Here is a 27,316-nt window from a genome sequence, read left to right as displayed (position 1 = left end):
AATGGGTCATATTAAGTGAAGAATTGGGCTTCTGGGAAAAAGCCAAGGAGCTAAACTATTTATGTGCTTACATTTGTAGACTGTGCAGGATGGATTTTGATGGAAAAACGTGCACGCAAATGCTCTTCAAATGCTGTTTTTAGTCACAAAGCACCACAGAAGGGAGATGTATAAAACGCATGAAATACACAGTATGTAAGTTAAGGCCTTTAATGTTTGCTCATAGTTGTTTTTGTGATTTGAAGTCAGTCTTAAGTGAATATATGTGTCTGACAAAGGTATTATATTCATTCATTTAAGAGCCTTAGAATTTAATTGTTTTAAAGTAGTGACAATGAAATATGCACAGAAAATGAAACCTCCTTGTGTAGAGCTTTGAAGGAGCTGATATGAGGACCACATAACCCTCAACATCACCTTATCACCGACACAATCTGGAGAAAACTGGGCAATTTATTGCATTAATCACAATGGATTAGCAAGTTTCATTGCTTAGTCACGCTCACAAAGCCTCACTTCAAAGAGTCCGATGCATTAGCCACTGCACTGAATCACACACACACACACACTCACACACACAGAAAGCTGAACTTAGCTCACAACCCTAACCTGGGCCTCAACTCTCCTTGGACATTGAAATACAGCACCAAGGACAAATGTCTTACTCAGAAACTTCTGTTTAACTGCGTCTCTCCCCCATCTGCCCCCTCTGTCCTATAGACACACAACAGATCATTCTCATGGTTCCATTTATTCCAGAATATGTACTCGTGATGCCCTCTTAGAAACGATAGTCATGGTTTACTTTAAAAATGTTCTACAGTATTAAAGTCATATGTTGTTTTTTAGTCTGACCTACTTTAAATGGTCAGTAAATTTTATTGTCTTTGTAACAGTCCTGTGTGCATTCTGTATTTGTTTTTCAGGCAGAACAAAAGGACAGGGCCCTGTCCACAAGTGAAGACTCCCTCCCATGTCTTCACAACTCTCAAGCAGAGCCGCTGATTCGGAGCCGACCCCTCAGTGATATATACCCGTTCCAGAGCCATCCTGAGAGGATAGCAGTCCCGTATCTGCTGTCTGGGTGTGGCTCCCAGGTACAGCCCATGACGGCAGGTCCTCTCACTGATGAGAACAGATTGAATGGCATCAACTCTTCTGCCTGGTCCAATCCTGTTAAAGGTCAGCCAGAGGGGAAGCCCACAAGAATTATGAGGCTTTTTTCTAACTCGCGAAAGGGGCCTGTCCCTGCTCACAGTCCAAACACTGACTGTCCCACCTCAGCCCACAACAATGACAACAACGGTGGTCCCCAGTCCTGGTCTGGACTCTCAGGACTGGGTGTTGTAGACTCTTTTAAGAAGCTCCGCTCCTCTGTGCTTCAGGGCATCCAGAGTAGAGGAGCAGCACATCACAATGGAGAGCACACACCTTCATCTGATCAGGAGGCAGCTAATGGCACAGTTGTGAGACATGCTGACTCTGGGCTAGAAGATGCAACAAAAAATGAAGGAAACGGTATGTCTAACGGAAACATTTTTGGCCAAAAATTGATTACAATGAGCCGAAGTGATTCAGACATTGAGGACAACGATGAGGAGAATGATGAAGGAGATGGCCTTACTCGCAACTCACGATTCTCAAGGAGTATCAGGAGAGCATACGGAGCGGGACGTATCTCTTTACTTGATGTGGGAAATGGGAGACCAGTAAGAGGCAGCAAAGACGAAGCCGGTGACAGTCAAAAAGCAGATGAGATAAAAGTTGGTACTCAAACTGAGCTTTTGAACGAGAGCCCAAATGTGACGGTTCTGAGCAGACTGAGCAAAAGTGCAGAAAACCTCCATATATTTAAGGCACCTTTCAGACGCAAAGCTGCATCCCCAGGTCCTGCTTTGCCTCACAGTGACTCACCGGAGAGGAGCAGTTCTAACGGGACACCAAACATCCAGAGAACATCCAGTGCCTCGGCTGTGGACCTTCACGGCCACAGACAGAGTCCTGTGAAGGCTAAGGGGCAGATGCTAAAGCTTGTAGGCAGCATGACAGATCTGTCTGTTCGACGTAGGCAGAGTCCCTCCCCCAGCCCCACGTCTCCATCTCCAATGTCACCCCTGAGCCGTCTCCATGACGACTACTCCCGACGCGTGCCTTGTCTACAAACCAGTGAGCGACAGCGCAGACCTTCTCCCATCAGAGCCCGGGTTCTGTCAGTCGAACACACCCCACTGGTTTATCCCCAACATGAATGTGACACCAGCCCACACCAGCACCAGGTCCTTATCAGCCCGGTTAGTTTGGAACCCACCGAGAAATCAGAACAGACTTCACCTGGTATCTCTGCTCATTGTGAATCACTGGCTGTAACCACAACAAGTGGTTGTCAACAAACAGCGGAATGTGATTCATCTGCACTCAACCAGAAAGCGTCTACACTCAGCCAAGAACAGGCCGAGGCCAAGTCACTACCAAAGGAGGTAAGGGAGTACTTTTACGTTGCTCCAAGGTGGTTTTATGTCTTGTCAGGCTCATAGAATGATTCTAATTTTGACTAACTGGCTATGAATACATGAATAATATGTCTTCAAGCCTATTTAAATCATTCTGATCAGCGATTCCAACGTAACTGCTTATTTAGATGTTAAATAATGTGATTGACTAAAATGTCTACAATGTTTACATGGCCCAAAGCAGTGTGTAAACTGGTTCTGCATGCTGTGAGCTATCTAATGTGCCAGACATTTAATGCAGCAAAAATGTTTGGTAGATATGAGTTTTGTTCATCAAGGTTTTTTTTAAATCCTTAAATCTTTTAGGGTCTCAACTAAAAAAAAAAAAAAAAGCCACAGACCGTGTTTCTGTCCTCCCCAGAAATGCATCACATGTTGCCCCATTGTGAGGCTAAACATATGAAGAAAGAATACATTTATTCCAACTAAAGAGGAGCATTTCATTTTTTTTAATATGTTTTTTTAAACCATTTTTTCCTTTATTAGTGACGGCAGGGAGAGACAGAAGAGGTGGGAGACAAATTGGGGGGGGGGGGGGGGGGGGGGGGGGGGGTCGGTCACTGCAGCGAGGCTTGAGTCTGTAGTTGTTTTTGTTTGCAGTCTGTGATGGTCCAGCTGCTTCTCTATGCTCACTGACAGCAGTAATGCAGATATTCTGACAGGCAAAGCAAAAATAATGCCATCAGTCTTAGATGTTATCTTTTTATACTGACTGGATAAGATGTACTGTTATCAGAAAAAGGCTGCACGTTGGTTCACAGTCACACCATCACTCAGCAGTAACACATTTGTCAGCAAACTTGGACATTTATTGGAAATCATTCAGTTACAGGACTGGTTTCTTTTAAGTTTTACAGAGGAAAGTGTAATGGAAGACGGAATGATTGACTACCTTTGTTATCATGTACAATAGTGTGATCATTAATACCTTTAAGTCTTCCATTTGTACGGCATTGACCCTTGTATTTGGAAATGAAACATCACTCCACCAAGCAGTGATTTTATGAAGTGATCTTTGAATCTGCCATGATTTCCCACTTGTCGACGTGATACTTGTCAGCACGGGACTCATTTCCTATAGATCAGGCCTTTATATGTGTCCAAAGTCCTCTTCAGTGTCAGATAAATAATGACATAAGCATAACTGCTTTTCGACCACCCTCGTTTTTCTATCTGCTGTGTTTGTTCTTTGTGATATACTGACTTCTGCTGTCACAGGGTCACATGCTGAATCCAGCTGTTCTGTGCCAACAGGCATACTGAAGGAGCACATGGAGTTAATGATTAGGCTTTGTTTATGATTAGTAACCCTTGAACAAAATGGGCTCATAGTCCTGTAGCTTTGGGTGGGTAGGGAGCTCTGGCGAAGTACAACCCCTTAACCCCACCCACCCCTACCCCCCTTTGGCTGAAGCTCAATGAATCAAAGTCCACTACCAAGAACTCTGGGCCTGGGACAGCTAGCAGCACCGCAAAACTAGATGGGACCATAAACACACCATTACAATGAATTCTGTTCTGGTGTTTTGGTCTCAGCGTAAAAGTCTACCTTAAGATAAACTGGGAAAAGTCAAATTTGTTAACTCTAGTTATCAAGTGGCATTCAGTATCTAAAATATTATTTAGATTCTTAGCCTGGGGACACAGGCCAGTGTGTGTTCATGTGTATTTCACAATGGTGCTCGTCCACTGTGTGCCTTTCCAGTGTATATGCCGAGGACCGGACCCAGATCAAGAGAACCCAGAGGTGAGGTCTGATACCGCTGTCTGACTAACTGACCGAGAACAACAATATCCCAATGAGTAACCATTAGCCAATGTTTGACTTCTTAGCATACAATATGAGGTGACATACAGAGTGTATGATAACATTAAATCGGTGAATATTGATGGAGTTTCTTCTGCTGGTCTTGTTTGAATATGATAAGCATGTGAGTTCATTGTGTTCAATATGTGGAGCCAATCACTGTGTGGACTTTCACATGACTTTAGTTTCTCAAGAGAATCCTGATGGAGTTAATTGAAATAGTTTATCCTTCCTCTCAGTATCGACCAAGACTGTTGTTTCTACTTGAAATGTTTGTGTCAGTAGCCTTTGTCTATGTTTCTGATTACAAATGTTCTTCCCAGCAGACATTGGGTTGTATAGTGTGCCTGCAGCTCTGTACATAGCAGATCATTGAAGAGGAGAAAGTCAATATCATGGCTGTTACTGAGTTTTGAAATGTTTCTTTTATTTTGTAGGTGAAATCAGACCAACTAGTGAAAGAAGAACTTCCCCAAACAGAAGAAGTGTCTCCAACCGCCAGCAGCACTCCCCCTATCTCCCCAACATGCCTCTTAGAATCACCCACATCACCCACAGATGCAGCAACAGCAGAAACCGCTCTAATAAAACCCAGACGAAGGAGTGGGCGCCCAAGACCCCGACCCATCTCTGACTATGGACAGCTCATTTCACGGAAGCACTCCATTCCCGAGGAGGTGTCAGAGCTGCTCACTGATGAAAGGACACCAAATACAGCATTACCTAAAGACTACAGTGGTAGAGATGAGTGTGGAAGTGGAGAGAGCAGCATCAACGGCGACACACAGGCTACGAGGCAGCGGCCTATCTCAATGATAGGAGTCTTGGATCTGTTCCCTCCTGATGCAGAGGAGAAGGAGGACCGCCTTCCTTCTGTAAGCTGTTACGCTTCGATTTCAAAACTACGAGAGCTGCTCTGAGTTTAAAAACTGTGAATAGGCTTGCTAATTATTCCCAAAGGCTATAGAACTTTTCTGCATATCCTAGATGGTTTAGGCACATCGGTTGCCAAAAAATGTTTTGTTTTTTGTTTTTTTTCGAGGCAGTCATGTATTAAATTAGTCTTAGCTTCAGGCTGATCTAACTTGGAATGCTGCAAAGTTTGTTTCAACTCAACAAGCCCTTGCTTATGTTGTGTTCAAAATACAGTTAACACTTCAGATTCTATTGAATGAAAACACCCACCTTATCTTTGGATAATTTTATGTGAATAATATGTAAGATTTTCCATAAAAATGAAGTATAGAGCCATACAGTAACAGCTCCTATCAGTAATTACTTATGACTCACTAGTAGTTTGTGGGTGTGTATTTACCTGCACAGACACTGCCCTCTGCCTGTATTTTCTTACTTTCCTTACACTGTTTTCAGGTTGTTTCATTAGCAGGACTTTTATGGCCTTAGAGTTGTTATTCTATAAGGCATCTGTTAGTTATGACATGTGGCACAGCTATCATCTGTTCAGTGTTTTGTTAAAATATACTACTGTATTTTATGAAGTCAGGTGAGCAGAACAGTGTTTATAAAAGATGTGTTACTGTTAATTCAAGACCATAATATGCAGTTCTTTAGGGGCTACATACATTTTATTTTTTATTCAACACACATATTTGATCATGCTTTTAATCCTCTTAAATAACTAATACAGCCCATGCATAAGGAGCTTTTCTTTTAAAATGTCCTGCTCCTGTGTATCCCAGTTGTAGACCACATCTCTGTTACATGTCACAGGTACTGATCGCCAAAAACACTTCCACAAAAGATACACCTGTGTGTCCTGGTTCATAGCTCCTCTGGCAAGTCTCCTCTCTCTGTCCTTTGAGGAATTGAGACATCGTTGAGGATTACGTGCTTAGATCGATTTCCAGGTCACAAACAGGAGGAGAGAGGAGAGAAGATGACAAATGACTCCAGTTACATGACTGTCTCCTCTTTTTGTGTTGCTGTAGTTTTTATTGGAAAATCTTACATATAATTCTTTTAAAGGAAACTATCTCTATTTTTTAATAACCCCACTGAACTTAAAAATTTTGCTTGTTCTTCTTAAACTTTGGGTGTAAAATGGTGAAGAAACAACATTTTTTGGGTTTAGTGGCTGTGAAAAAAAAAAAAAAAAAATCCAAAATCATTAATTATAGTTATCATAGGATTGAAGGTTTTGTTTGTTGACAGTGTAACAGGGGTTCCTCATGCATCTTAGGATGTTTCCTGTTTTCTTCACAGGCTCTGTCACGGCCTCCCATTCCTTCTCACCAAGTGCCCCCCCTACAGAGCAGTGTCTGCCAGGTTTCGTCCGTCTACACTCTCCCAGAGCACCCCCATCGGACTGGACCGTGTTGGACGGAGAAAGCTCCACAGAGTGCTAAGTGGTGAGAACCAGGATGGTTGTTTGATAAGAGATCAGAACTTAGCCTGTGGGAAAGCTAAGACTGGGAATGTCAATAAGCATGCAGGAGGAAAATGTTGACAGAGCCAGGTGTGGGTGTGCCCGAGATGTGGATTATTTTGCGGTTTGTTTCAATTTTGTCATGAAATTTTCATCTCCATACAGTTTTGAACTCGTGCGTGTGCATTGCAGATGGTGTGTCAGAGTGCTCTGCAACACTTGATGACAGCGTGAGTGAGGAAGAGGAGGGTAGCTTTGATGAGCTCACGGATGTCACGCCCTACCTCCAGCCAGGGGTGGAGCTCTCTGCACTCAACGAGGTAAACCCACTTGTCATGTTGCAACAGTCACAAACATCTTTTCCAAGAATGTGTATTGGATTTATGATGCAACATTTATCTATTCCAATGTGTGCCTCATGAACAGCCATGTGAAAGTGGTTTCATATGTGTATGTTTTCAAGATGTTTGGCAAGAGTTCAGCAGGAACAGACAAGCACTGCAGTGTCCACAAGTCTAGACATAATCTTACATGTTAGACATGGGCTTAGCCTGCATGTAATTGTGTGTTTATCTTATCTGTGTGTGTCTGTTGCTCTCAGTGGATAAGCTCGGGCCATACAGTGTACGCTGAGGCTCTTTGGGACCATGTGACCATGGAGGAGCAGGAACTGGCCTTCAAGGCTGGAGATGTTATCCGTGTCCTGGATGCCTCGCATAAGGACTGGTGGTGGGGCAGGGGGGCCGACAGGGAGGCCTGGTTCCCCTCCTGCTTTGTAAGGGTAAGTGGACCGTCTGACCTGTGTGTCCCATGTTTGTTCTCCAGCACCACAGAAAATGGCTTAGCTCCAAACAAACTCCGGCAGCCTCTTGACACTGTGTGCACAAAGGTTCAGAACCCAGAGGTTTAACTGGTTTCTGTGGTGACCAGTGCTGATTGACAGTTGAGTCTTAATTAGACAGGTTGTGGTAACCATGGGGATATGATATTGATTGACAGATGAGCGTCCGCTAAGTAATTGCTTTTTAGCTGAATCAATGTTGCCAAATAAGAGCTGGTTAAACTTGCACATGTTGTTACCATGGTGATGCAGAGTAGATCAAATCTTTAGTTTAAGTAATTACTGTGCTCCTTTTGTGGCTAAATTCATTTGAAATATGAAGAGGAAAAAGGTTTATTGGTTTAACCTCAAAACTCTAATTTTAGTGTAAAGCAGTCAAAACATTGTTGGTATCAGTGTAGTGACTGAAAAACAGACATTTGGACCAATAAATGGGTGTTATCGGACTGATGTATTGGTGTCTACATCACATTTAATATAGTAAACAACAGCTAAAGCAAAAATGTCAATGACAGAATTAGGGCTGCACGATTAATCGATTTTAAATCGAAATCGGATTTTTTAATTAGGACGATTTAAAAAATAAAGAAATGGTAAAATCGATTTCATCTCTCTCGTGCCTGCAGGCCGCGCGCTTGCGGGCTCCCGTAGGCTCCTCCTCCTGTCAGTGACAGCGGATCAGAAGTCCGTGTAATGACCGGACTTTAAATGTGTTGAGCCCACAGTACTTGTAGCAATATAAGCCGTGGCTTCACGCACGGATCCCGCAACTGAAATATAACTGCATGCGGATCACTCATCTTACGTTGTCCCGGACTGTCTTCTTCTGATCCGGGTCCGGGTCTTGGGGTCAGCAGCCTAAGCAGAGGAGCCCAGACAGCCCTGTGCCCACACACATCCACCAGCTCCAGGGATAGAATCCCTCCAGCGTGTCCTGGGTCGGTCTATTCCACGCACAGATCCCCCAATTTATATAGAACCGCATGTGGATCACTCATATTAACGTGGTCCACGCACGCACGGCTGACACCTGTCACTGACTTGCATTGGTATCACTTCTGTTGGCCCAGATACACAGAAAAAATAAATAAATAAATTTATTTATTTATTTGTTTGTTTGTTTTTAAATATAATATATATATATATTTTTAAATTAAAAAAATTATACATATATATATATATATATGTATGTATATATATATATATATATTTTTTTTTTTTTTTTTTTTTTTATAATTAATTTAGTCCTCTTACTTGCTAAATTTTTCATTCACAAATGTAAGTTCTGGAACACAAAACCAAATATTTATTTTTTGAAAGATGTTGAACTTTATTTAAAGGTGTTAAATAAATCTGGAAACAAAAAGGCAGGTATAAAAAAGGTATAAAAAACATAAGTATTTGCTCTGATTTGGACATTGTATTATAGTGTATTCCCCTGGCAAACTTATGTATTTTCCTTGTTGTATACATTGTTTGTATACTCTACTTCATTCAATAAATATTTAATTAAGAAAAAATAAACTTCTGTGGGTTCATCACGTGATACCATCACAGATTTGACGTCAGAGCAGTGCCTTGCATTGTGGGTTGCTCAGGAAAACGACATGCTGACTTCTGTTGTCTTTTGTAGTTTTACCCAAAAATCGAAATCAAAATCGAGTTTTTAGAGGAAAAAATCGGGATTTTTTTTTTTTGCCAAAATCGTGCAGCCTAGACAGAATAGTTTTGCTTCCTGAAAGAAAAATAGTAATTTTTAACACTAAATACAAAAACTGTATCAAAACTGCAATGAACAAGCCAACACAAACTACAATAAAATAGCATTGCAGGTAGCGTCACCTTTTTCTGTCTTTCCCAATGCTGAGAAAATGACTTTAAACAATAGGGGAACTGTTTTTTGCAAATCATGTTCATATTTAAGTTCATGCATTTTTATTACAACTTTTCAGCTTCAAAATCTTTTCCCATAATACAAGAAAGAACTAAAAGTAGCATTATTAAACAAAAGCTAAACTTTAACTAGACAGTACTTCAAAATAACAAATAACTTTATCAATGGATTCTTAAACTAAAACCTAACTGTAGGAGTGAATATATTAACTAAGCAGAAATTTGGAAATCTGTAACTGGTTCAGCATAAACAGTTATTTTGTGGTGATGTTTGTCAGGTACGTGTCAACCAGGAGGACTCGAGTACGAAAGTGTGGAAAGTGTCGCTGACCAAGAAGATCTCACCCCCAGAGACACACACAGCACCCAACACAAGGAGCAGATGAGGACCAACGTGGTTCAGGAAATCATGAACACTGAACGAATCTACATCAAGCACCTCAAAGACATCTGCGAGGTATGGAGGAAGTATTTCAGCCTGTTTTCTCTCAGAAAATCACAACATGTCATAACATTCCTAAATGTTCTACTCTATCCTCCAGCTAGTCCCGTTGGCCAGTATTTGAACCTTTTTCATGACCCCTCAGAGTAAACGTGCACCATCTTTGTTCCTCCTGTAGGGTTATATCCGCCAGTGCCGTAAACATCCAGATATGTTCACTGAGCTGCAGCTGAAGACCATCTTCAGCAACATTGAAGACATCTATAAGTTTCAGAGGCAGTTTCTCCGAGACCTGGAAAAGAAGTATGACAAAGACCAACCTCATCTCAGTGAAATAGGCTCTTGTTTTCTCTTACAGGTACTCTATTTATTGCTCACTGGGCAACTTATCATATTCATGGTAATCTAATTCAGTGGCTCTAAAATGTCTTTCCTGTCTGTTCCAGGGGGAGGGCTTTTCTATCTACTCGGAGTACTGTAACACCCATCCAGCTGCCTGTGCTGAGCTGCAGCGGCTCATGAAGTCAAGCCGTTATAAGCACTTCTTTGAGGCCTGTCGACTCCTACAGCAGATGATAGACATTTCAATCGCTGGGTTTTTGCTCACACCAGTCCAGAAAATCTGCAAATACCCTCTGCAGCTAGGAGAGCTGCTCAAATACACCCCCAAAGACCACAGGTAGAATTAAGATGCTCACTAACATTTACACAAAAGTGTATTACTTGAACATTGTCTGCCTCATTATTTTTTTTAAATTTTTTAAAATTTACTTTTTATTGTTTTTGAGAAAAACATAACACAAATGCATACAATAATAGAACAAACTACAGGGAAAGAGTGCAATATTCGAGTAGCATTTAGTCCACATGTACATCAATATGCTAATATACCCTTATTAATTTTCTTCTTCACTGTAAAGTTTGAGGGTATGCCCCCAGTAAGGGATCGTTGTAATTATACAAAATCCGGCCTTACAGCTAAAACATAGGTAAGCCATTTTGACCAATTTTCAGCAAAGATATCAGTTTACATCTCAGTTTAAATCTGATTCTCTCCATAACATATATATTGTACACTACATCAATCCAGTCATTTATAGTAGGTATGTCTCTTTTCAGACATTTTCTGGTCAGTGCTTTCTTACTTGCTACTAAGAGTAATCTCAATAAACATTTATCTCTCTTTGCACACTTGAGTTCTTCTAAATCATTGAGGTACATAGTTTTAAAGTCGAAACAAATTTTAAACTTAAAAACTGCCACTAGGAGGCCATGGACACATCTCCAAAATGGAGCCACAGAGGGACAATCCCAGAAGATGTGGAAGTGGTTGGCCATAGTATGCCTCATTATTTTTATCTTATAAGTTCCAGTGCATACAAACATTAAATAAACTCAGATGATCATGCAAGCAACATAGTGTAAACAAACGTAAATAAAATGCAATAAACGTTTCAACACTTAAAAATACAAGTTTATCTGCAGTTTTCCATGTATTCCTTTTTATAAGGAACTTTATAGATGAATATGATGACATTGTTCTTCCCTAACAAAGTCCAAAATGCATTTCCTTGTGTTTAGTTTTTTTTTTGTGGTTTTTTTTTTTTTTTTTTTTTTTTTTTACTATAGTGGATCTAACACAGGGGTCAGTAACCCACAGTTCCTAAGCCAGATGTAGCTCTTTAGCTTTCTCCAGCGGCTTTGTCAAAAAAGAAACATGAAAATGTGTTCAACATTTGAGCATTTTGCTGTTGCTCTAAAACCATTTTACTTTGTCCATCCATAAACGTGTGCAGTCTGCACATTGAATAGAAATGTTTTTTAATTGACTTAAATGTGTGTCATGTGCTGCATTAGGACCTGGTACCATTTTAGTCTAACCAAATGGCATAAACTTGGTTTGCATTTGTTCATAGTTGGCCTGTTTCCATGTAAACTTACACATGCCACTGTGTATTTTCTTCATTATATAATCACACAGTTTTGTGTTTACAAAAAGCCTCCATAATAAAAATAATAAACATATCAATGTTTTTAGAAATTTATTCTAGTTGAATAATTTCTCGAATGCATCAAATATTTCATTGTTATAAGGGAAATGCATTGTAAGAAATAATCATATCCAATAAGATAACACAGTGTAGCCACCTTGTGGTAAAAAGTAGAAGGGAGTTAAATATTTTTTTTGCAGCACATCAGAAGATTTTTGTTATTTGGGGAAAAAATAGCTCTGTAGATCATGAAGGTTTCCGGCCCCACATCTAATACTGTTTCCTCACTGTTTTATCACAGTGACTACAGTGGAGTGAGCAAAGCATATGAGGCTATGAAGAATGTTGCCAGTTTAATCAACGAGAGGAAGAGGAGACTGGAGAGCATTGACACCATCGCTCATTGGCAGGTCTCCATTCTCCACTGGGAGGTGAGTAGGACTCCTAAACCATTCACTAATTTTAAATCTGTTTTTTTTATTCTGTGAGTTTGTTTTTTTGCCCTTCTTATGGCCCTGCTGACCTGTAAACCTGTTTAGGGACCTGACGTTCTGGAGCTGAGCTCAGAGTTGATCCACTCGGGGGAACTGACTCGAATTGTGCGGCAAAGCAAAATGCAGCAGCGCAGCTTCTTTCTGTTTGACCACCAGCTGGTCTTCTGCAAAAAAGATGTCCTGCGCAGAGACCTGCTCCACTACCGTGGACGTTTGGACATGGACCAGACCGAGGTGGTGGATCTCCCTGATGGGAGGGACCCAGACCTGGGGCTGACTGTGAGGAATGCTCTACGCTTGCGCAATGCCTCCACTCTTGAGTTTGTGTGCATGTTGTGCTGCAGGAAGGCCCAGGACAAGCAGAGGTGGTTAGAGGCCTTTGCCAAGGAGAGACACAGGGTCAAGGAGGACCAGGAGATGGGTGAGTCATGAAAATGGAAAACATCTAATGTGGGTAGATGTCAAATAAAAGGTGGGAACTGCTGAAAGAAAAGCGTAGTCACAAATATGTTGACCTGAAGGGTATGTGTGCATCTATTGGCAGGGATGGAGATCAGCGCAGAGCAGAGAAAACAGGCCATTATTAACGCCAGAAGAGCCAAGCACGGAAAGATCAAAGGTAAGGAAATTATTTTCCTCATTTATTTAAACCACTGTTTTTCTGTTGTTTTTAATGTACTCATTTGTAATTTTTACTGTTGTTTTACCTGTTCATCTTTTAGCCATTGGTTACTCTGGTTCTGTCCCACCCCACCACCAAAACCTTCACCCACTTCACCAGCGTCACATCACCATTCCCACCAGTGTCCCTCAGCAGCAGGTGTTTTCACTGGCCGAGCCTCCGAAACGAAAGCCCTATCACTTACTCTACAGCATCACCCGCAATGCCTTTTTCAGGAAATGAGACTTTCTTCCATCATCCTGTTAACGTTTGTCTTTTGTACATTCAAACCGTCCTAAAAAGTCATTGAACACTTTATTTTTCGCCTCTGTATTACCTGTGAATGTATGTACTGTTTTGTTTTCGTGCCTCATATGTTTCTGTTTTTGTTGCATGTTGAAGTTTAGTGCCTACAACTTGGAAAAGGTATGACAAAAGTGTTAAAATACTGACTCAGTCCATTTTGTTGGTGTGTCTAAAGATGCTGCTCACATAATCTTAAGAGACCCCACCCCATGTCTTAATAATTCTAGATGAAGTATTTTTGATGTTAATTATGACAATGTATGTTCGGCTTTTATGATGACACACATGGTTTAGTGTATTTCACAGAGGCTGGGCCCTTGTTGCTGTGAGTCTGTCAGCTCTGAGCATGCAAAACAGCCAGAGGATGCATCAGCTGACATTTAACTATTCTGTTAACGTTGTAAATAAAACTCTTGTATAAACATTCACAATGAAACGTTGTCATTTCATCTTTTTTTTTTTTTTACTGGCATTTACATTTAGTGTCTTTTTTTCATTTTGTTTTATTTCTTTTCTTGCAGAGGATGTTCATATTTCATGTTTTCAAGGAATGGTAGATGTTAATGAATGAAACATTAGCCGTCAGTGAGGTCTATGTTTCTCCTCTGCTTGGCTGTGCTGAAGGATCTTGTTTCAAACACCTGTTGTCTGTGCATCTCGGGCTCAGTGTGCTGTGTGGATACACGCTGTGTTTGGGTCTCTTGTTGTTTTTGTAACACGGTGTTCGCTTCAAAGGAAAAAAGGATGGAAACAAATCAAATCTGAAATCAAGACTTCAACGATTAAGCTTTGAAGGGATGTCTGTGACATGGGCACAGAGCGCGAGGAGAAAGAGCAAACAAACGGAGAAGAGGATGCATCTCAACAGGACGTCACCAGTGTAAGTAACATAACCTATAACAATGTGTAAGTCTTGAGTAATTTTTTTTACCTTCTGAAGCAATTCTGTGTTCCCAATATGTAGTGTCAAGTTTATCCCTCATATTTTTACATTGTTAGAATGTGTTAAAGAGACTAAACTGTTGCCTCTGTTTCTTGGAATCTATACCGACTTAACTTGTGATGGATTAAATACCACTTGCCCAGTATGGGATAACACTGAATGAATAATATATGTGAATTAGGTAACTCAATGACTGCAGAGTAGTGCGTCTGATGGAGTTACTGATTACTCTGAGGCATTCCCTTTTACGAGCTGCAGTAACCAGAAGTGAACCTGATTAATAGTAAAGTAGTTTATCCTGATACTGAAAGCTATTTTTTCTTCTTTCAATGTATGCGATTACATTTTAAGACATTCCAACATTTGCTCTGTGCAGGCTGCATTTGGGATTGATTAGCATTTTGTGCAGCCTACTGTAATGCAAACTAGCTGACCTGGATAAGTTACAGTGATAAGACAAGAATGGCAGCAGCAGGGTTATGCCCTGATAGTCTCCAGTAATTCCAAACTAACTTATCTTCCTCAAAGAAGAAATGTCGGGTGCCCTTTTGTCCACCACTAAATCTTAAAAGCTCTGACCTACTTGGTGAGAACTACTCTATCGAGGCAGTCTATTATTTTCCTATCATTTCAGCATCATTAGTTGCAACCTTATTCAGTTCAGCAGAGATTAAATGACTATGTGAGAGGGTTGATGAAATTCACTGCAAATGTCACGGCTCTTTGCGTTAGTGTGATATTGTTTCTGACCTCCCCCCGCTGTAGATTGCTGATGTGTCTGTGGAGGTAGCCACAGTGGACCACACTCTGCAGAAGTTCTGCAGAAGGAACAGGAGACGCAGACCAAAGAAATCAGACATCAAGGAACTATGGACTCGTCTGCTGAATGTCCCCCACATTGCTCTCATCATTGCATCTGTGGTGTTTGTGGTGGTGACTATCATGTGGTCACTGCTGTGGGTCTTTATATGTGAGTATATACCTCTCTACCACATAATACAGCAGAAGGCATAATTTAAAGAGTAGTATTGATTGAGAAATAACATTATCTAATGACTAGTGTACATCTGTATTTCATACTACTGTACACACTGCAAAAAAGTGTCTAAAAACAAGATAAAAACACTAAATCTGAGGAAAAAGGTACTCAAAACAAGTGAAATTATCTGTCCATGCAGCAACGTAATTTCACCTGACAAGATTTCTTGAATTAAGATTGTTAAATCTAGAAATAAGCATGTCTACAGATGAAGATTTAGAAGGCCTAAAATAGCATAAAATGCTGGTTTAAAATGAGATTACTTAAAATTAAGCTTTTTACAGCCTCAAAATAAGTGAAATATGCTAAATACAAACTGACTGAGCTGGCTAGAAGAATTTAAGTCTTAAAATAAGCGTAACGAGTAGAAAAAAATTATTAAAATAAGCACGTGATTCAGCTGAAAATGACCACTTCAACTGAGAATCAAACTCAGATCTGCTGCTTTAGAATCCAATACCTTACCTACTGAGCTAAACAGACACTGTGCTGTCAGGTATCCCCATGGGTGTCCATGTTAAATTAACTAAGAACCCACCTCTGAAACAAACTGCTATTAATCCATAACCGTACATACTATCGCCAACATTCTTGCAGTTGAGACTTGTGTTGAGTCTTGTGAATGCAACGATGTATAATATGTGGAAAAAAGTCAGACCTGAATTAGCAGTGATTGTGGGAACGTGGAGTAAGTCAAACATGTTAGTGACAGAAATTTAACATGGAAGTGAATGAGACAAAAAATGTGGCTGTGGTTTCATGTTTCTACGACATTCTACTGGCCATAGGAGTTTTTCAGTCATTTTTCAAATTAGTCAAGGGTCATGTTAAACTGTTATACATGTTTTAAGCCTGTAAATTACAATAAATGGCTTTCATTTCATAAGATACATTTTTTGCAGTGCATGCTTGAAGTCAGCAAAAATAAACTCTGTTTCTTTCAGATGCTTTTTGTGTGACTTGAATCTAGCAACTTGACTTTGTAACTAAATCTTAAAACAAAATGTATTTTGATGAGACTCTGGGGGAGAGATGTAATATATCTTATTTTAACAGTTATTTACCTCATTTTAAGATTTCCTGCCTATTTGAGACAAAAAAGATAAGGTTGTGCTTGATTTAAGATTATAGTGTAAAAGCTGAACACTTAAAATAAGAAATTAACTATTAAAACAAAATAAATTAACTAACAATTCTAAATCTAAATTGTTTTTGTGTATTGTTCTTGTGTATTTCCTCAGTTCAAAGAGAGAGCAACAGTGGAGTGTATTTCGCAGGCATGTTTCGTGTTGCCAATGTGGAGTTTATCCCAGAGTACCGCCAGGCAGAGTCAAACGAATTTGTGTCCATGGCAAATAAAATACAACATGTGGTAGGTGATGGTGTCTCCTTTATTTTAGTTTACACTCTACATAACCTCTAAGGGACTGTCATTGCTAATTTTTAGTTTGTTGTAGGTGAGTAATGTCTATAAGATGTCCTCAGTGTCCAGACTCTACAAACAAGCCGTCATCTCAGATCTCAGGTACAGTCAAGTTGTTACTAATGATCGTCATTACAATTTACAGCTGCAATTTCAAAGCACCGTGCCTAGACTGAAGTACTCAACCTCTGCTTCATCCCTTAGTAACAACAATAAGGGTGGAGTGTTGGTGCATTTCTGGATGGTGTTTGTGGTCCCTCGTCTGAAGAGTACAGCTGTGTGTGAGGACTGTGTAGAAGCCATTTTTAGAGATTCAGTCCACACCAGTTGGAAGAACAGGTCATCTGTGGGCTACCTGCTTGGTCTTCCAGTGGATATTGACTCCATCCTCATCAATGGTGCGTCTGTGTGAGTGTATGTGCATTCCACATCATGAATCAATGCACTTTAGGGCAGGGAAGAACTCACATCACAACACCCTGCCCATGATAATGATGCTTTTTAGACATGGAAATGCTGGGACGCTTAATGCATTGCACATGTGGAACTGAGAAAAACAAACCCCTAAAAAGGCAAAAAGCAGGAATTATATACACTGCCCAGCCAAAAAAAGTTTATTTTGTCCACCTCTAGGATTGAATTACGGGGCACATTCTCCATGATGTAATTTAAGTCCAGTGATGCTAAAGGAATGTCACAATAAATGTCACAACATTTATGTCTGTCTAGAGTCGCGTTAAATTCTTGCCAAGATCTTCCATTGGTGATGGGAGTCTGGGTAAATTCTTCTCATCCCATAAATTCTCAATGGAGTTCAGGTCTGGACTCTGATGTTCGATGTGTGAAAATGATGTCTCATGCTCCCTGAACCACTCATCTGATAAATCCTGGTTTTGTCATCTTGGAATATGTTTGTGTCAACAGGGAAGAAAAACACCCACCGACGTTCAGTTCTGGTTATTCAGTATATTCAGGTTCAGCTGCTGATCCTAGACCTGACCAACTGAACCCATAGGCTTGTACTGTAGGCACTAGGCATGATGGGAAATCACTTCATCTGCCTCTCTTCTCCCCCTGATGCTTCTATCACTCTGGAACAGGGTCAGTCTGGACTCATTAGACCACATGACCAATTTTTCATTGAAACACATTCCAATCCTTATTCTTTATAAACTCACAGCTGAGTTAAACAATTTGCTACTAAGAACAAACATATTAATCACTCCAGTGAAAGGCTCTGACCTATTTGGTCACTTAAATTGAGAGGCCTTTTTGTGGGCTGGGTAGTGTGTATATTCACTGTATTGTGTTGTCGGTGCCCCAGTGTGTCAGCTGAGATCAAGCAATGTACAAAAAACACGTAGTCTTTGGTTAGTGCCTGTGTAACACACATTGACATCCATGTCCACATTTATCATCATTACAGGAACTAGTGACTCTGGAGTCAAACTGGAACGGGAATCTGTTTAGAACACCAGTATGCTCCGTTTAAAAACATTGGCCTCAGAACGATATCCCCGTATCGCCATATGTATCATATTTGATACATGAGTTTTGTAGCCCTCTATGTGATCAGTGTGATATTTTTTTTGTCTTGAAAAACCTGATGTATAGAATTAGATACATTCAATACATGGATAATCCACCAGGGGGGAGGAATTCGTTCACCAGAGCCCTTTCCAGTGATTTTCAGGGTTTGTTGGAAATGGGCCCCCCTGTGGGCCCCCCCGTGGGCCCCCCCCACCCCCGATCACCACCAAAATTTAATCATTTCTTCCTTATCCCATTTCCAACAAACCCTGAAAATTTCATCCAAATCTGTCCATAACTTTTTGAGTTATGTTGCACACTAACGGACAGACAAACAAACAAACCCTGGCAAAAAACATAACCTCCTTGGCGGAGGTAATAATTTTTTTGGTTGTTCAGAAGGACCAATAAAATCTCCAGTTTCAAAGAACTGGAATTTTCTGTCAATGATTTAATGGTTCAGGCTTTACATGGAATAGGATGTATTATATATCATGTATGTTACTATATGTTCCCATATCTGTATTTTGTCCCACTGCTATCGCAAATCCTTATTGTGTCTTTCTGCAGCTGTTCAGCGTTCAGATTATACGTCAAACGCAGCAGGTAGACCAACACACAAACACATCTAACTTTGGTGTTTAAAACACACCTTCCAATGGTTTGTGTTTTTACTTGTTCTCTCTCCTTCCAGGTTCACAGTGTGTAGATAAACTATATGCCAACCTTTTGGAATGAGAGTCCCTTTAAATGTCTTTTCATCGTGGGATGGTATTAGTTGCCATGTAAAGCTAACCGCTGCCCCTGGTTCTTTAATCCGGCTGACCATCACCTCATTCCTCATTGAGCCCAGCGACTGTGTGAATGACGCTCTGACAGTGTACAATGCTTTGCTGCCCATGAGAGGGCGCATTCTGCACAGGTGAGCCCCCCCCCCCTTTGATGCCTGAAACAGAGGATTCCTCTGTTTGTCTGCAGCGGTTTTGCCCCTGAGCAGGCTGCTAGTGTGACATAGTTCTCTAAAACATAAACCTGAAATGTGTATCTCTGTGCCACAGGCTGTGTGAGCCGGTGTCCAGCTCCTTCTCGCTGGTGTCCACCTCCAACGTCATGTTGCTGTCCTTTAGAATGACTAACGGCAACAAGAGCTTCAGGGGGTACTTTGAGGCCATCACAGAAGAACGTATGACCCATTTACCTGCTTAGCTGATATGTCAGTGGTTTGGCAATGTGACAGTATAAAGAGATTATCCCTTCTTAACATTTTTGTTGAGTATATTTAGAAAACATTCACCGTTGCACAAAGAATATAACCAATGAAAAAATAACTACAAGAAAAAAGGCTGGTTATAGAGCATATATTGTGTGGTTGTAAAGGGATTACATATGGGTGTCTTTGTCTTCCTCAGTTTGTGTGTCTCACATTGAGACAGGGTCAAACCCCGACATCCACGGTCAGATCTATAGCCCCTTCTACCCGAGCCTGCTCCCCCCTCAATGCACCTGTACCTGGAATTTTCAGGTAGACACTACAGTATGCATATACAGTATGATTATGTATTCTTCCACCCTGACTTACCATAACTGACTACATTGCTTTATTTGACTGTAGACTCCTAGCTCGGCTTTGGGAGTTGCTCTTCGGTTCCACAACTATGTACTGAAACCAAAAGAGATGAAGGCCTGTGATCAAGGCTGGTGGAAGGTCAATCAATTCATGTATGTGAACTAGAGTACACCTGGGAAAAAGATGTGCACTGTTCCAAGATAAATGTGTCTAAAGATGTCAGCTGGAAGAACATGAAAAGACTGTTTTAATGTTCATATAAACCGTGTTGTGTTACATCAGCATCCTCTGACAGTTGGTCATTGATCCTTTCCTAGTTTCTGTGGGACCTACGTGGGCCACCAAACAGTGTTTCGGATCCATGACCACAGCCCAGAGGTGGAGTTTCACTGCAGCTCACGTAACCTCTGTTCAGCCTTTCAAGTGTCTTACAGCAGCTACAATATCAGCCAACGTAAGCACAGCAGGGCCAGAGCAGGAGTCACTGTAACAGCAAGTTGTACACAGGAAACTAACGGGTTTTCATTAGAGGTTCTGTGTCATTATTAGGTTCTTAGTTGTTTGTCACTGACTGTTACATTGCTTTACCATATTTGCTCAGTGTTTCATTGTAAATAACTTTGAATTACATCCTACCCTTCACACCTGTCTGTCAGATTGAAGCTGGTATAGTAGCCAGAGAGAACATAAATGAAACTGCCCTAATTTTTTCCAGCACTTCACCCATTTAATCCCAAATTCTTCAAAGACATAATATCCTAATCATGTGTCATCAGTCACTCTTTGAAACAATCACCTTTTTGTTTTCGCGATAAGTGAGTTTATCATCAGTCATGACTAATGGGATAATACCTTGTACAGTATACTGAATTAATACTTTTCTCCTGTGCAGTCTACACCTTACATACACCTTGGACATGTGATTTCAATTAATTAATTTATTCATTTATTTCTGATGATGTAAAATTACATAATAACAGTAGAGAGAATATTTAACTTCAGTTTGTATTTACATTATCACATTCAACTTTAGATATTCACTGTATATTTTTAATAGATGATATGATAAAAATTTGCACTGATTCAACAAAGCTATTTTAAAGCCCTCCACTCCTTATTTCGATATTGTGATATACTGTCCTAACCTGTCCCCTTCTTTCCATATGTCCACCAGCCTGTCCAGAGAGCCACTTCCTGTGCTCCACAGGACTCTGCGTGGAGAAGAGTAGACGCTGTGATGGTCTTGACGACTGCCAGGATGAGAGCGATGAGGTCTTCTGCTGTATGTTGTTATGATTTATATCATACTGGTTGTTTGTAAGAGTTGGAAATTCCATTTTAAATCCTGAGTGTTGCATGTTTTCACAGCAAGGCCCTCAAAGAACTGTGTCGGCAGCAGTCATCTGCATCCTTTGTTTGTGTGCAATGGAGAGGCAGACTGCACCAATGGAATCGATGAAATCAACTGCACTCAGGGTACATATGTATTTTTTCAGCTTCTAAGTGCAGTGTTGGCCCTTTTACCTTTTAATCAGGAATGTGTTTTCTATTATTTTCCCAGAAACAACCTGCTCTGCAATCAGGTATCAGTGCAGAAGTGGCTCCTGTATCCTGAAAAAGAATGCTAAGTGTGATGGTGCTTTTGACTGTAAAGACCACAGCGATGAGGACGACTGTGGTGAGTGTCCTGCATTACCTGATCCATGCACACAAGTTGAGGTGATGGGATGGAGACAGAGTTTATTACTGCAACTCTGAGGACCCCAGTGTAAGAGCCACTAGTGCCGATTCTGAGCCCAATCCTTTGTGCCGCCTCTAGATAAAAGTTGATGTTATTCATAAACCCTGTGAAGTGTTTTCCAAACCTGCTGACCTGCAGCGCTGAGGTGACTCCGCTGTAATAGCTTTCTCTATTCGCTGTGATTTTATCGTGATGGGGTCTTAAGGTGATGGGAACAGGCCTGTCTTTGATCATTAACTGATACCGGGTACGCATGCATGCGCTTGCGTGCACGCACACACACACAAATGTTGAAGCTCTAATTTTTAATAAGCAGCAGCAGACCTGTCTGTCATTCTGGTGACTCAGCATGTCGCAGACACTCAGTGTATTTGTACAGCACAGTTGCAGTGGAAACTCATAGTGATGCAGCAAGTGAATCCATGAGAGGACAAAAAAACTGCAAAAAATAACTATTTGTACAAGCATGTTGTTTGGTATTTCACATTACGTTTTAACAATAATATGAGGACATGTGCCAATATACTGAACTGTGTACAACCATTGTCTGTCAACACACAAAGAAGTACAGAATGCAAGCAAGTATACATTCAGTAATGAAAGAATTCAGATCATTTACTTAGGTAAAGGTATACAGTATATCACTGTGAAAAAACCCACTACAAGTAGAAGTGTGTGTAAAATGTCACTTGACTAACATAATGTTAAAATCATTAGTAAAATGTACTTAAATACTGAAAGTGAACATAGTTAAAATGGTATAATTTAGGATATATGTGTGTGTGTGTGTGTGTGTGTGTGTGTATATATATATATATAATATATATATATATATATATATATATAGTATATATATATATATATATATATATATATACATATATACATATATATGTGTGTGTGTGTATATATATATATATATATATATATATATATGTGTGTGTGTATATGTATATATATACATATATATATATGTGTATATGTATATATATACATATATATATGTATATATATATATATATTACTCCTTCATAAACATGTATTTATCATGTTAGTGTTGTAGGTGTTTAAGAATCAGCTGATTTAGTCTATTTTCTATACTACTGGTTACAGCAATGTGTCATATTCTGGAACATCAGCAGATATTTGTTGTGTTTTAGAACTATTGTAAGATCTGAGTTTAACAACTGTGCATGAGCTCTGACAAAAAAAATCCTGTTTTCAGCCTGGCAACAATGCAGTATCCAGTTAATCCCAGAGGGTTTTTAAGGGTTTTATATATCTTAAAAAGAAAATTTTCTCAACACAAAGGAAATACTTAATACATCAGTTCACTGGAAATATTCAAAATGAAAACATTTGGAAAAATGTGGTTTTCAGTGGACAGGAATGGGATGAAATATTGTAATTTGAGAAGTCTTGATATGCTTTGAAATAAATAGTGGAATAGATTGATAAAATTGCACAAAATAAAAAATACTCAAGAAAAGCACAAATGCCTTAAAATGCACATAGAAGCAATACCTGAGTTAACTCAAGTACTTAGTTACGTTCCACTGTTGCACATAAGAACAGAGTCCATCCCTGTGTTCTCCTCAGCTTGTGGTCGTCCGGTGAAGAAGGCGGGTTCATCCATAAACTCTGACCGCATTGTGGGTGGAGCCAACTCTGGGGAGGGGGAGTGGCCATGGCAGGTCAGCCTCCACTTCTCTGGTAACCTGCGCTGTGGAGCATCTGTGGTCTCCTCTGATTGGCTCATCTCAGCTGCCCACTGCTTCAACAAAGAAAGGTCAGTCACTGCCAAAAGATGAAGAGAATTCACACAGCGGATGTTTTGTTGTTGGCTCCAAGCACAATATGTAGACACTTTGGTTGTGAATAAAAAAGCTGGTTCTCTGACCAAAACATGGGCTTGTCTCGTCTCGGAAAGAATGTTTCTATTGTCATAGATTGTGTGCATTAGTATGGACTTCACTTCAAACCAGTTAATGACTTCTTCCCCGTTTTTATTGTTTGATTTGAATCATTTCCAACTGCCTGAAGTTGTATAAGTATGTACAAATGGTACATTAATGAAGCAAAAAGAAAGCAAAAATTATGGAAGTTTAAGATAAAGACAACTGTTTTCAGTTTTTCTTGTGGCCCTTCACATATATTTTGTACAGAATTCAAAATTTTACTCAATATCAGAATCATAATCATAATACTTATTAATCCCAGGGGGAAATTGCTTTGTGTTACAGTTGCTCCATTGAAGTATAATAAAAGTAACAGGCGAGAAATTATCAATAAAACAAAAACAAAAAATTACACACACACACACACACACATATATATATTTATATATATATAATATATATTTATATATTTATATATATATATATATATATATATATATATATATATATATATATATATATATATATATATATATATATATATATATACACACACACACACATATATATACATATACACACACACACATACATACATACATACATATACATTTACATATACTGTATATACATATATATAGCTCTGAATATATATATACACCAAATATCCATATTAAATCACTCTATTAAGACATGATTAGAAAAGCAATTTGTACAATATATACTAGACAATATATTATCAATATGATAATTGAAAAAAATATACATGAATGAGTGTGCAAAATATTGTTGTATAAAAATTATGTGGTTATAATGAGGAATTAGACAAATTAAAATATGGTATAATCACAATTTAAATCTGTCTTAACATGTCAACAATTTTTTAAAAAAAAGTCAAACTTAATGATTTCTTTCTTTGACAGTGTTTGTAAAGGCATTAGGTTTATTCATCTAAACATCCTTCACTCTCTTTGACCTCTGACCTTTGCCAGGCTGTCTGACCCACGCCACTGGAGCGCCCACCTCGGCATGCTGACCCAGGGCAGTGCCAAGTATGTGGCTGATATCCAGCGGATCGTGGTGCACGAGTACTATAACGCAGTAACATTTGATTATGACGTTGCGCTGCTGCAGCTGAAGAAACCCTGGCCTTCATCCCTCAGCCCACTCATCCAGCCTGTGTGTCTACCAGCCCCCTCCCACACTATCACAGACAGCCACCGCTGCTGGGTCACTGGGTGGGGATATCGCTCTGAGGATGGTGAGCAATAAAAAAACACAAAATAAAAAAAATTTGTGATGCAATGTTGTTACAGTCACAATTTTATTATAGAGAAGATTAATATAGAGAAAGAATTTATAAAGAAATCCATCAATTTGCAGGAGCATAAAGCAAAAAAACAGACTGTTACATATTGAGGACAGTGTTGTGCAACAAAACATATGACCAGTGGCGGAAGAAATATTTCAATCCTAATACCACACTGTGTAAATCCTCACTGCAACAAGGAGTCCTGCATGATAAAGTAAAATATTATGTAATTATTGTCGGCAAAATGTACTTCAAATGTGAGAGTGAAAGTGCGGTATAATTGTTCAGTGTTTTACTAATATATATGAGGTTTTTGAATTTATATTACCGTTGCATTTTACTGCTGTACATATGTATTGGGCTGAGCTTATATAAACTACTTTACATACTGTTGGTAGTTTAATCTACAGCAATGCATTATATTCTATGATATCATAATACAGTATGTTTGTAGCATTACTCTCATTAAAAAGTCAACCTTTAATGAGCTCTGAAAAAACAGGCCTCTTGCATTTTCCTACTAATCCAAGAAGGTTTTAAAGGGTTTATTTAGCTTAAGCGGAAGGAGAATTTTAAACTCAGCCCATAAAGGAACACTAAATCCATGAGTTTATGGCAAATATTCAGCCTTGACACATTTGGAGTTCTTCTTACTTTTATGAAAAAAATGAAAAATTGCGTTGTGATAATTAATCGAAATGTAGTAAAAAGTGCAATATTTGTGTCTAAGATGTAGTGGAGTCGAAGTAGAAAGTTTCATTAATGTAAGTAAAATAGGAGTATCTCAAAATTGTACATATAAAAAGTTGTTTGTCACATTCCATGACTCCATTTGACAGATACATGTTTACATATGAGCCTCTGGTGGTTTTTTGTGATGCTACTTATGTCCTCAGTAGTGTAAGTTTTTGTTGGTTGCTCTTGTACTCCATCAGCTCCTCCTGCTGTTATTATTATGACATTCATGCACAAAAATGCTGTGAAAATATGCTTGCTGTTTTCACATCTATGCTTTGCATTTGCAGACAAAGTGCTGCCATCCATGCTATTGAAAGCAGAAGTGTCCATATTGAGCCAGGCCGACTGTAAGAAGAGGTACAGCCCAGTGTCACCACGTATGCTGTGTGCTGGGGTCCCGTCTGGAGAGCAGGACGCCTGTAGAGTGAGTTATAGAGATTTTCATTTATCTATATTATTATTGCTCTTTGTATGTAAAGCTTCTACCATCCACTTCTTATGTAAATATGTATACAGCCTATAGAGTTTTACTATTGTTATTTTTTGTGTTGTTTGTTTTTGGCCCATTTTTCATCATCATCTACCTTAATTATCCCACTGTGGGATCAATAAGAATAGAATAGAATAGAATAGAATAGAATAGAATAGAATAGAATAGAATAGAATAGAATAGAACAGAATAGCCTTTATTGTCATTGCACAGGAGTTACAACGAAATTGCGGTGGGGCCACTCTGCACCACATAATAATAAAAATACAAGAACAAATAACAGTATATGTATAAGTAAATAAATGACAGTGGGATAAAAAAGATAAAGACTAAAATTTTAAAATACAATGTGCAAGTTAAGTGCAGTGTGCAAGGGTTGTACAGGTGCAGAAGTTATGTCAGACAGTGTGTGTGTGTGTGTGTGTGTGTGTGTGTGTGTGTGTGTGTATGAGTCCATTGGTGTTGGCAGTGCGAATAAAGTCAACTTTCAACTTTAACTTTATTTATTCTTAGGAAAGGAAATTCGGTGTGCAGCAGGGGTCATAAACACATGAACATATACACAGAAACAGCACCACCAGATGCCACCGCTTTTTTCTTTATTTCTTTTCTTTTCTTTTAAAGTTTCATCATATCTTATCTTATCTTATCTTAATCATGTGTGTGTATTGTGTTTTAGGGGGATTCAGGGGGTCCTTTGTCCTGTCAGGCTCCAGGTGGGGGTCGGTGGTTCCTGATTGGCATTGTGAGCTGGGGGGTGGGCTGTGGAAGACCGGATTTTCCTGGAGTCTACACCCGGGTCAGCAAGTTCACCTCCTGGATCCACAGCCATATCAACTAACATGTTCAATCCTTCATTCACTGCCAGCATGTCAAAAATATTCTGCTCACAGCAATAATAAAAACATGAGCAGAGAGTGTACTGTGTGAGTTCTTTCTTTTTTTTTTTTTTTTTTTTTTTTTACCAATACTGACTTGGAATAATATTACAAGGTGCTATTATATGTGACACAATTTCAATAAAGATTAGAGGGGGGGGGGGGAAGAGAGGGCAGGACCCCTGGAAGACTTTAATCCTCTGTTATTGTCTCCCTTCCAAGTCTGAGTCAGTGAATCCACCTTGTGTCCTGTTTAGCCTCACAGTGGAAAAGTTAATGTTTAGTAATTGCAGGTTGTGAGTTGCTCCTGCACCCTGTGGCGGATCCAGGGCGCATGCAGCCAAGTTTCAATTGTAATACCTCGCACACGTTTCTCTCAAACACTCTTTTGTTCCACCGAGACGAACCTCAGCATACACAGCAAGT

At 39.6% G+C, this 27,316-nt stretch overlaps 2 protein-coding genes across 2 annotated transcripts; both read left to right on the top strand.

The window, feature by feature from the left end:
• The first annotated feature begins 5,024 nt into the window (after positions 1-5,024).
• On the top strand, positions 5,025-13,767 carry spata13 (spermatogenesis associated 13). Its single transcript, XM_030123578.1, is given in 12 exon segments — positions 5,025-5,192; positions 6,541-6,686; positions 6,896-7,023; positions 7,305-7,484; positions 9,716-9,740; positions 9,743-9,894; positions 10,058-10,237; positions 10,326-10,558; positions 12,172-12,301; positions 12,410-12,785; positions 12,909-12,983; positions 13,087-13,767. Coding segments are annotated over 12 exon segments (1,839 nt in total). The 5' UTR covers positions 5,025-5,160; the 3' UTR covers positions 13,269-13,767.
• Positions 13,768-13,987: 220 nt separating this feature from the next.
• On the top strand, positions 13,988-26,923 carry tmprss7 (transmembrane serine protease 7). The gene is given in 19 exon segments (XM_030122753.1): positions 13,988-14,211; positions 15,040-15,244; positions 16,555-16,685; positions 16,771-16,838; positions 16,941-17,134; positions 18,837-18,872; positions 18,961-18,993; positions 18,996-19,188; positions 19,325-19,449; positions 19,676-19,788; positions 19,879-19,985; positions 20,151-20,287; positions 21,008-21,115; positions 21,202-21,309; positions 21,395-21,511; positions 23,174-23,363; positions 24,465-24,733; positions 25,810-25,946; positions 26,692-26,923. Coding segments are annotated over 19 exon segments (2,505 nt in total). The 5' UTR covers positions 13,988-14,139; the 3' UTR covers positions 26,854-26,923.
• The last annotated feature ends 393 nt before the right edge of the window (positions 26,924-27,316 follow it).

Source organism: Sphaeramia orbicularis, chromosome 20 (assembly GCF_902148855.1).
Source record: "Sphaeramia orbicularis chromosome 20, fSphaOr1.1, whole genome shotgun sequence".
In the NCBI taxonomy this organism is placed as follows: Eukaryota; Metazoa; Chordata; class Actinopteri; order Kurtiformes; family Apogonidae; genus Sphaeramia; species Sphaeramia orbicularis.
This window is presented reverse-complemented; position numbering and strand designations above follow the sequence as displayed.